Source organism: Arachis hypogaea, chromosome 9 (genome assembly GCF_003086295.3).
Source record: "Arachis hypogaea cultivar Tifrunner chromosome 9, arahy.Tifrunner.gnm2.J5K5, whole genome shotgun sequence".
Classification (NCBI taxonomy): domain Eukaryota; kingdom Viridiplantae; phylum Streptophyta; class Magnoliopsida; order Fabales; family Fabaceae; genus Arachis; species Arachis hypogaea.
Genome location: NC_092044.1, coordinates 12320284 through 12331446, shown reverse-complemented (window position 1 = coordinate 12331446; position 11163 = coordinate 12320284). Strand labels below are relative to the sequence as shown.

Genomic DNA, 11163 nt, shown 5'->3' with positions numbered 1-11163 from the left:
AGAAGAGTTTTGATTTGTAAATCATGCCAAAAGTACCATAAAATTTAACAACTAAGTCGTACGGCACAGAATTCGATGGTTCTAGAATGATTTCATAAAAAAAACATATTTTTTAAGTTTTTTAATAATCGTTAAATAATTTTTATTTAATTTTAATAACAAATTAATCTTTTATATATATTATTTAATTATAAAATTTATCTTTTATTTTATAAATTCTTATTTTATCATTCATCTATCATATTTATTAACCATTAAAAATAAAAACAATAACGAAATAGATCTTCCATTAATCGTCCAAAACAATAAAAAATTGATAATAAAGGAAATTGATAAATGATTCCAATTGTAAGATTGAGTAATTGAAAAATAAATTGATGATATATTATTCACCAATTTATAATCTTAATATTAAAAAAGATGAGATCAAAGTATCTAAATCAAAATAAGAATTTAAAAATTGAAGATAAAATTTTACAGATAAGATAGATGAATAATAAAATAATAATTTGTAAACACAATGAGAAAATTTTAAAATGGCTTAACATATAGCAGTGCACAATTTAATTGATTGGGTAACACAACCAAGTCGATTGAATTGTGAAAACGCATGTTGCTTTGAAGACTTCATTCGATTGGTAACGAACAATCGATTGAATAAGAAAAAAACTCACATTCTAACTGCAGTTCAATCCATTATGTAATAATTTCAATCAATTGAATTTTGAGAGCCCATATTGTCATACAAAATTCAATCGATTGAATTATGAAAAAAATTATATGTTCGTCCAACATTCAATCGATTGAATTACCAAAAAACATGATTTCATTAGCGTTTACAGATGTAACGAATTGTTATTATTTTTATTTTTAATGGTTAATTAATATGATAGATGAATGATAAAATAATAATTTATAAAATAGAGGATAAATTTTATAATTAAATAATATATATATAAAAAAATTAATTTGTAATTAAAATTAAATAAGGAGTATTTAACAATTATTAAAAAACTTAAAAAACATATTTTGTTATATGACCATTAAATAATCCAAACATCTGAGACTTCTGTGCCAAGACATACCAAATAGGCTTCAAATAAAATCAACAAAAAAGACATGACAAATTGTTATATAATAAAACTCTCTTCAGTGATTTACTTCAACTTGTTGCACCATTTATAGTTTTTGTTATGCTCCCATTTATTTAAGCCATTCGTAGCCTGCATTCAATACGAAAATTTTTGAAAACATGCCTAATATTAAAGATTTTATTCTTTAAAGATTTCAGCTCACACGACATGTCTCTCTTCCCATTTATCCAACTTGTCATGTGGTTGTTGTCAATGCATACTCTTAATTCCTCTTTCTTCACCTCTACGTCTTCAAAAGTAATTCAGACAGCAATTTATAACCTAGTTAAGAAAGCATCTATTTTTTCTTGAGTTTATTTGTATTAGTTCTCCCATAGTGTACTTCACATTGTCATTTTGTACACTCTAAATATCTACTAATTAGGGGTGGCAATGGGTAGGGTAGGGTAGGATTTGAACCCAATCCTAACCCTACCCGCATGTTGAGTTTTTAACCAACAATCAACCCTACTCTACTCGTGGATTGAGAAATACCCAACCCTAAACCTACCCGCACTCAACCCATGGGTATCCGACCCTACCCGCGGGTTGGCAAAAAAAAAAAAACATTATAATCACACAAATATCTCATAAATAACACAAGTATCTCATACACAATATAACCATCAAATAACACAAGTTATCCCATGAGCATTCAAATAACACAAGTATTCAAACAACACAAATTATCCCACAAATAATACAAGTATCTCATACACAACATAACCATTAAATATTAAATTACACATAAAAGTCTTTGTCTAAGTAAATAACATAAACATAAATAAAATTATTTAATTTCATGTCTCCATGAGCATTCCATTTGTTGCAACAACACCATCACTAGTTTATGACTTTAGGTACATCATCATCATCATCATCATTATCATCATCATCATCATCATCATCATCATCATCATTTGTAGTTTGATAATCAGGTTTTCCACCTAAAAATCAAAGATAATAAATTTATTTATTAATCAATTTATATATAAATTTAACATTACCATAAACAAATAGAAAAGTTAAATCATAAATAACCTCTTTGATGATATGCTGCCCATAACCAGTTTTGATTACACATAAGAGCTTCCACAGTATCTTTATAAAGACTATGACGATGAGGAGTAATTACTCAACTACTTGTACTAAAAGAAGACTCAGAAGTAACAGTAGACACAGGAAAAAAAATATCTCTCACAATTCTTTGAAGTGTTAGAAATCTAGCCCCATTCACTTTCCACCAAGCTAAAATATCAAAGTTGGTACTCAAAGGATGAACATCTTCCTCTATGTAATGATCAAATTCAGTCTTCACAAATGAACCATTTTTCCTCTTCTTTTGTCTAATATACAACTGGTAAGCAGCATCATCATCTTGCTCTGCATTCATCTGTAGCTCTTGTGTAGAATACTCAAATGCATTACTTGAATTAGATAGATTCTGTTGGTACTCATGAAACAAGTCATAGCATATCTGTTTGATCCTCTCAATCTTACTTGAGCACTCATCTTGAATTTGACATAACATTGAGAATTTATACTCAGACCTAGCAAGCTTATACCTAGGATCTAGAATGACAGCAACACCCATCATGCCATGAATTTCTTCCTAATACTTATCAAATTTTACCCTCATACTACATGTCATATTACTAATCAATAGATTTGGAGAAGCAGACCATTTTTTCAAGGCAACATTTATATCACATACTTTGTTAAAATAAATGTTGGCTGTTGGAACTTGAGTACTAGAAAATAATTGTGTCACATCATAAAACCACTTTAATTTATCACAAATTTCTTTAGCAAGGTCCCACTCCTCATTGCTTAGCAAACTTTTGTAATTAGGATCCTTTTGTCTTAATCGAGAAAACATATTTCGATACAACCATGCAGTCTCTAACATCACATAAGTGGAGTTCCATTTAGTTGGACAATCAACAGCTAATTTTTTTGTAAATTGAATATTTGACTTACTACACCAACTCACAAAGGTTTCATGCCTTTTAGGGGTTGAAGTCCAATACACCACACTACCATGAACTTTTTTCACACTCTTCTTAACCAAATTTATACCATTTTTTACAATTAGGTTCAAGATATGAGCACAACAATGCATATGCAACATGGAAGCCTTCAACAACGAATATTTTGAATCTAAGTGCCCCAACAACTCATCAACCATAGCATCATTAGTAGAGCAATTATCCAATGTAATAGTTGACAATTTTCTATCTATGTTCTACTTTAACAAAACTTTCATTAATGCATTCGAGAGTACTTCACTCGTACGAGGAGCGGGAACATAAGTAAAACTGAAAATCGTTCAAAAACATATTTCAATTATTATCTAAAAGATAAATTAATTTCAAGTAAAAAAATATTAAAAGTAATATCAATTACTAGAAGTATAATATAGAAGATTACCTTAATACGCGCCTTTGCAAAATCCATGGACTATCAATGTAGTGTGCCGTGACAACCATGTATCCTTTTTTTTGTTGGAAGTCCACATGTCGGTTGTAACTGCTACTCGACTATCATTTCCATCCATTAGCTTAGTCATGTTAAGCTTCTCCAACTCATACATTTCAAAAATGTCCTTCTTGATTGTGTTTCGACTAGGCACCTTAAAAGTTGGTTGCATTGATGCATATATTTCTTTCATTCCAACATGTTCCACAAAAGATAAAGGGTACTCATGCATACATATGGCCTTGGCAATATACCTTCTTGTATAAGATGGATCAAATTCAAAAGCATCCGCAGCACTCCTTGCATGTTTAGACAATGAATCAGCAATTATTGATTGCCTAGAGTTTGCTAATTTGATCATTTTACAATAGTGGAACACATGATTCTTCAAATTTGTAGTTTCATTTCTTGGATTGGCTCAAAGAACAGATTTGCAATGGTTGCATTTTGCCTTCCAGACTTTTTCCTCTTAAAATTGACTAAAGTATTGCCAATAAACACTCTTCACACTCGATTTATTGCTATTTTCAATCGAAGCAGACTCATCTGGAACAAAATTAGCGGTTGCTTCCACCGGGGGTTCTTGTTGTTGTTCTTCTGCAGCCACATCTTGTACCACTACATCCATATTGGTACTTGACATTTCGAAGTGAATTCCTTATATATATATATATATATATATATATATATATATATATATATATATATATATATATGTGTTTAAATACACTTTATACATATAATCAGATATACAAATTACAACTAGTCCAAATAAAATCAAATTACATAATCAAATTACACACACATACATATAAAATAAAATAAAAAGAAAAAAGTTCCTTTCTATATCAACTTAACTTCCATTAGAAAAATAGCTAAGTCTACAACATGAAAATCACAACTACAAAATATCCTAGTTTCCTTCATACTTTGGATCAGCCATAACAACATGGTAAGCTATCACCTGTACGAAGATAAAGATGCCATGGAAATTGGCAAAGAAATGCATTAACAAAACACAAAGCAGCACATCACTACACAAAATAATCATAACCCACCCACAAAACAGCAGCACAGCAGAATACTAAACAAAGCATTAACAAAATTAAAAAAATGAAGAACAAGCAAGCAAGCACTGACCTTCGATCTGAGGCGGTGAGCAGAATCACTAGATGAATCAGCACAAACACAAACACAAAATCACAACACATTTCAATAACAAGTAGCACAAACACAAATCACAAACACAACAAAATGAAGAACAGAGCAGTGAGTAGTTAAAAAAAGAGAGAACAGAGCAGTGAGCAGAAAGCCAGAAACAGAGCGCATGAAAAAAATTAAAAAACGTAGAACAGAGAGCAGTGAGCAGGCAATGCTGACCTTCGTTGACCAGACTAAGACGACGGCACGAGCAGAGGGCAGACGAGGACGACGGCGAGCAAAAGACAGGCGAAGAAGACGAATACCCAGAGTGCAGACGAAGATGACGACGGTGAATGAGACGAAGACAAAGCTGTTCGGCAAAGGGGCTAGGACTTAGTGTGCGAAGGCTTCCATGGTTCGAAAAGAGAGAAAGTGAAGGATTGAAGGCTGTTTTTTTCTTTATTTGGACTCTAAACATACAACGACGCCGTTTATTTGACTGAAGATTGCTTTTGAATTGATCTCTCCTTTTTCGTAAATTTTTGACAAAACTAATAAGTAAAGCTTATGAAATTATAAATTTGGTTCCGTGAACAAGAACTTTTTGCACATGCTTAAGACTCTACCCGCTCCACGTCCAACCCTATTTGTAGCGGATCGAGTTGGCAATCCTACCCGACCAGATTGGATCAGGTTAGATACTCACGGATAGTCCATGCTGCCAGGCCTACTACCAATCGCAAACATATTACAGCCAAAAAAAGCTCGTGTATCTACTTCTTTTATAATTTGTATATATTCATTTTTATTCACTCTTTTTTCAATACGGATTCACAATGGCTTTAATTTGTTCCCACAAACTTGACCATGTGTAATATGTTCTTGTTATAAAAAATATTTTGATTTCTACCACTCCACACCATCTATGTAATAGTAAAAAAAAAATAATCACAATTCACCTTCTTTTACTTTTGTTATACATCTTTTAATTTACCCAACTTTGGAACCATGTCTTAATATTACTAAGTCCAACCCAAACAACATGAACCTCATCCATAGTGGGCCACCATAATTTAGAAATATATTAAATAGTACAAAAGGCTTTTGTTGTTTATGACTTATGAATTCCAATTGATGAGAACTTCATTAAAAAATGTTCAACTTTATATTGTATAAACCTTCTAAAGTATGACATTTCTTTTCACCTAGAGATAGAAGATGACCAAATAAATACTGGAAGATAGCGGGCTAATGAGTCCATTGGAAAGCCCAAGTCAGTTAGGATCAAGAAAGCGTTGATCTTTTCTTTGGAAAATGCCCCCAAGAGGTAAAACCAATTGGATTATGCACAAATATCCTCTTATAGTTGTGGAGGAATGTCAATTTCTAAAAGGAGTAATCTTATCATCTTATGTTCTACCAATGATCCCCACAAGAGCGCAAGCCAATTTTTAAAGTAAGGAAGTCTGCTTGTATCTCTTGCTATGATCTACCATCTTTGCATAAGCTTTATTGCATTATGACAAGAACCACACACTCGCATATTTTTCATCACAGTTATTGTACTGCCTTCGAGGGTGCCAAGCAACCGAAATGCAATTGCAAGCCGTTCACTATGGTAAGACAGTATTTCTTCCTTTCTCTCAACTTCAATATCATGCAAAGCAAATTGTTGATCAGGAACATAATCTAGTTCCTTTAACTTGACTCCTAATCAGTACAGCTTTTGATAAATTTTCTCAGTGAGAGGACGTGACCTATCTGCAGAAAGAAATTCATGCCTCAGTCCGTTTAAGGTTAGCCAACTGGATCCGGGTTGTTTCACAACTCTGTTATCTTTCATTGTTCTCCTTATCTCATCTACTTCATCCCATCGGTTTGAAGCTGCATACATGTTAGAAAGCAACACATATGCATCACTGCAATTGGGCTCCATTTCAAATATCTTTCTCGCCGCTCTTTCAGCTACATGTAAATTAGAATGCATCCTGCATGCACTCAGTAAGATCAGCCAAACCATTGAATTTGCTTTCACAGGCATGCTTGTCACCAGTGCTTCTGCTTCATCCAGCTCTCCGCACCTGCCAAGTACATCCACCATACATGCATAGTGCTCAACTGTCAGTGTAATTGATCTTTTCTGGCCAAAGTATCTGAAGAGACACTTCGCCTTTTGAAACATCCCACATCGGCTACATGCAGAGAGCAAACCAGTTAAGGTGATTTCATCCGGATCAATCTCATGCAGCATTTGTCTAAAGAGTGTAAGAGCCCACATGCCACATCCATGCTCTGCACAACCGACAATAATAGAGTTCCACGATACAATACTTTTCTCACTAATCCTTTTAAAAACAAGGATTGCATCACCAATATAGCCACATTTACTATACATGACAACTAGAGAACCTCCCACGTACACACTACTTTCCAAACCCATCTTAGTTGCTGCTGCATGAAACTCTTTCCCCCTCTCAACATCCTCCAACCCACAACATGAATTCAAAGCACTTGTGAAAGAAGATTCATTTGGAACCACATTCATTTTCATCATTTTCCCAAAGACCTCTAATGCCTCTTGATGCCTATCATTCAAACCATACCCTGTCACAAGAGCAGTCCAAACTACCACATTCCTCTGAACAACCTCATCAAAAACATTACATGCAGCCTCCATTTGCTTGCAACTTGCATAAAACGTGACAAGTGAAGCTGTTACAAATTCATCAAAACAACAATAACCCAACTTCAACACACAATTATGAATCTGAACACCAGCGTGAAAAGCCCACGCTTTAGCAGCAGCTGCCAACCCGCAAACCAGGGTATTAGCCGAAGGCTTAACACCAGAACACACCATCTTCTCAAAGAGAACCAAAGCCTCGTCACTCTTCCCATTCTGGTCAAGTCCACCAATCATTGAAGTCCAAGAAATCACATCTTTCAAGGGCATTCTATAAAACAAGCGCATGGCATCTTCCACCCTGCCATTACTGCAATATCCATGAACCATAGCATTCCAGGCAGCCACGTCTCTATTTGGCATGGCCCAAAACAACCTCTCAGCATCCTCGACTCTTCCCAAACGTAACAACCCATCAACAAGGGTGGTCCAAGTCACGACATTTCGGTGTGGCATTTCGTCGAACAGTTTCCGTGCAGCGGCGAAATTGCCGCAATATATACAACCCTTTATGATGGAGTTCCATGAAACCACATCCTTACAGGGTATCTTGCGGAAGAGGTCGAGCGCTTCAGGGAGCATGTGGTGGCAGGCGTAGGCAGAAATCATGATGGTGGCAAGGGTCACGTGAGGGTAAGGGATTTGGTCGAAGAAGCCACGTGCCTCCTGCAAGGTTTGTGTGTTGAGGCGGTGAATGAGCTCATGCTTGTATGAAGTGGTAGTACTTGCAATATCTGAGAAGGGTCTCCTCCAGTATCCGATGGTGGCGCCGGCGAATATGAATCTTAGATTGAACAGCGATTGAAATGAGTGTGTAGGATTCATTGAGATTTTGTGTTACATGCTCTTACTCTCTATTCTTCTATCGTCTCCATGCTTGTCTTTTGTTTTTGAGTTTCCACAGTTTCGTAGTAGCAGGCTAGCAGCTTTTAATTCTGTTATTATTTAACATTTTAACCCACTTATCGCATGTTTAACGATTAATTTACTACAGCTACTACTATTATCTGATATATGTTTTTTTTTAATATATGTAATTCTATTGCTTGGTAAAAAAGAAATATATTTTTTATTATAAGAATTAAGATAAAAGAAATAAGAGATTTTTTACCTTGATAAACACTAAATATTAGCAAAAAAAAAAAAAACTATTTGATAAACACTAAATACTAGCAAAAGAAAAATTAATAATAGAGATTGGAGATTTATAAAGAATAATATTCTATAACTTGAGTATTTTTTTATGAAGTTTCTTTGATGTAGAATTACCCCATTGTCTCACCTTTAAAGCTCTCCAAATTTCTCATCTTTTACAAAATATGATACTCTATAATTAACCGTCTTTTTCAAGTAAGCTTAGGACATTAGATTGATGAGTTAGATTATTCTGATTTGTGGTTTAGATTGTTTTGGACGTGGATTTGGTCAGAAATGAACAAGAATAGACTACTCCTATGACTTTTGTTTATCTTTTGAGTGATCTGTATTTTTGAGTATGGGTGCTTGTTGAATTAACCAGTTAAAAGGATGGTGAGTATAGTATGATCATAATTGATATTTGTTGAATTAGTTTAATTTGTTTTTTTATATAATACTCTACTCAAATTTGAGAAGAGTTTTGATTTGTAAATCATGTCAAAAGTGCCATAAAATCTAACAACTAAGACATACTTAATAGGCTTCAAACAAATCAACAAATAAAAAAACATGACAAATTGTTATATAATAAACTCCCTGCATTCAGTGATTTACTCCAACTTGTTGCACCATTCATAATTTTTGTTATACTCCTATTTTCTTTAGCCCGCTTCAACACACAAATTTTGGAAAACATGCCTAATATTAAAAATTTTATTCTTCAAATAGTTCAGCTCATACTACATATCTCTCTTCCATTTATTCAACTTGCCTTGTGGTTGTTGTCAATACATACTCTTAATTCCTCTTCCTTCACCCCTACCTCGTCAAGAGTAATTTGGACAGCAACTTGTAACTTCGTTAAGAGCATCTATCTCTTCTTGAGGTTTTTTTTGTGTTAGTTCTCCCATGGTGTACTTCACATTGCTATTTTGTACTCACCAAATATCTACCAATCACAAACCTATTACCAAAACCACCTCGTATATCTAGTATCTACTTTTATAATTTGTATATATTCATTTTTATTCACTCTTTTTTTGTTCCCACATTGACTTTAATTTGTTCCCACAAACTTGTCCATGTGTAATATGTTTTTATTATTAAAAAATATTTTAATTTTTACTATTCTACACCATCTATGTAATAGTAAAAAAATCACCGTTTACTTTCTTTTACTTTTGTTGTACATCCCTTAATTTATCTAACTTTCCAACCATGTCTTAATATTACTAGATCCAACTCAATCAACATTAACCTCATCTACAGTTGGTGACCAGAATTTAGAAATATAATAATAGAAAAGGTTTTTATTGGTTATGAATTCCAATTGATGAAAATCTTCTAAAGAATGACATAGTATAGGGAGAAGGAATGGTATTTCTTTTCACCTAGAGATAGAAAATGACCAAATAAATGTGGGAAAATAACTGTCCAATGAGCCCATTGGGAAGATTAGGATCAAGAAAGGCGTTGGTTTTGTTTTTGAAAAAGATTCCAAAGGGTAAAACCAATTGGATTATGCACAAATATCGTCTTGCAGTAGTTGTGGAAGAAGGTCAATTTCTAAAAGGAATAATCTCTGCTAATTGGTTGCTGTGTTGCATCATTTTATAATAAAAAAAAAATCAAAAGACAGGAATTTAGTATTACATGGTGATTTTTTTATTTTATTTTTTATTTATATTTATTTTATTACATAATTGCTAGATTTGATGGTAGTTATAACATGCAAGAAGAATTCGACTTGTTTTTTAATTTCTTTAAACTTTATAAAATTCTTTTCTTTTTTAAACATATACTACTATACATTAAATACTAATGTTATGAATACAAACGGTTGTATTTATTTAAACTTGTAAAACTTTAATTCTATTATACTTTAAAATAATTTAGTTACATGTAAGATGTTAACTATAACATTTTAGGTTTTTAACTATGGTTTTTAGTAGTTATTGTCACGATTTTAAAATGTGATTACAAACAAAAAATGTTACAATAATTTTAGCCATCTATATTATTATTTGTTATATAGATGTTGATTTAGCTTATTTAAAAAATCAATTCATAATCAAATATTTTAAAAAAATAATAAAATTATATATATACTGCTAGTATATAAAAAAAATGCTACAAAATAAATGTCATGTGTTTGTAACCAAAAAGGTAATATTTTGCAACATAACATTGGAACACAAAAGTTCAAAAATATTAAAAAAATAAGAAATAAAAAATTGTCACCGAACTTTTTTGTCTTAAATATATTATTACTACACAATATTATTTGATTTCCAATAAATCCATTCTTGTTAATAAAACATTTTGTTACTCTACTTATGTGTCAAATTTATAATTTTTTCTTTTATTAAAAAATTATTTAATAACAAAATTAGTATATTTTATAATTTTTTATACAAAAAAATACTATGTTTTCTTGTGGTAATTACTGTCTCATCCATTTAATTACTTTTGCTCCGAACCTTCCTCAAATGGATACTCTGGAGTTGGATGAATGCATTTATTGGCTTATTTATCGAGTCTGATTAGTTGAAATGAGATTGCTAGCCTATATACCCAAGTACCTAACTA

The 11163-nt window shown here is 32.4% G+C and overlaps 2 protein-coding genes across 2 annotated transcripts; both read right to left on the bottom strand.

The window, feature by feature from the left end:
- Window positions 1-2268: 2268 nt before the first annotated feature.
- Window positions 2269-2727, bottom strand: LOC140175058 (zinc finger BED domain-containing protein RICESLEEPER 1-like). The gene has a single exon (XM_072201961.1). It carries the CDS (start codon window positions 2725-2727, stop codon window positions 2269-2271), a length of 459 nt encoding a protein of 152 aa, XP_072058062.1.
- Window positions 2728-6032: 3305 nt separating this feature from the next.
- Window positions 6033-8378, bottom strand: LOC112710412 (pentatricopeptide repeat-containing protein At5g46460, mitochondrial-like). Its single transcript, XM_072202527.1, has one exon. It carries the CDS (start codon window positions 8260-8262, stop codon window positions 6469-6471), a length of 1794 nt encoding a protein of 597 aa, XP_072058628.1. The 5' UTR covers window positions 8263-8378; the 3' UTR covers window positions 6033-6468.
- Window positions 8379-11163: the final 2785 nt, after the last annotated feature.

What these genes read in the sequence shown, in the direction of transcription:
- LOC112710412 (XM_072202527.1), bottom strand. Translation starts at nt 8,262, where the DNA reads ATGAATCCTACACACTCATTTCAATCGCTGTTCAATCTAAGATTCATA.
- LOC140175058 (XM_072201961.1), bottom strand. Translation starts at nt 2,727, where the DNA reads ATGGGTGTTGCTGTCATTCTAGATCCTAGGTATAAGCTTGCTAGGTCT.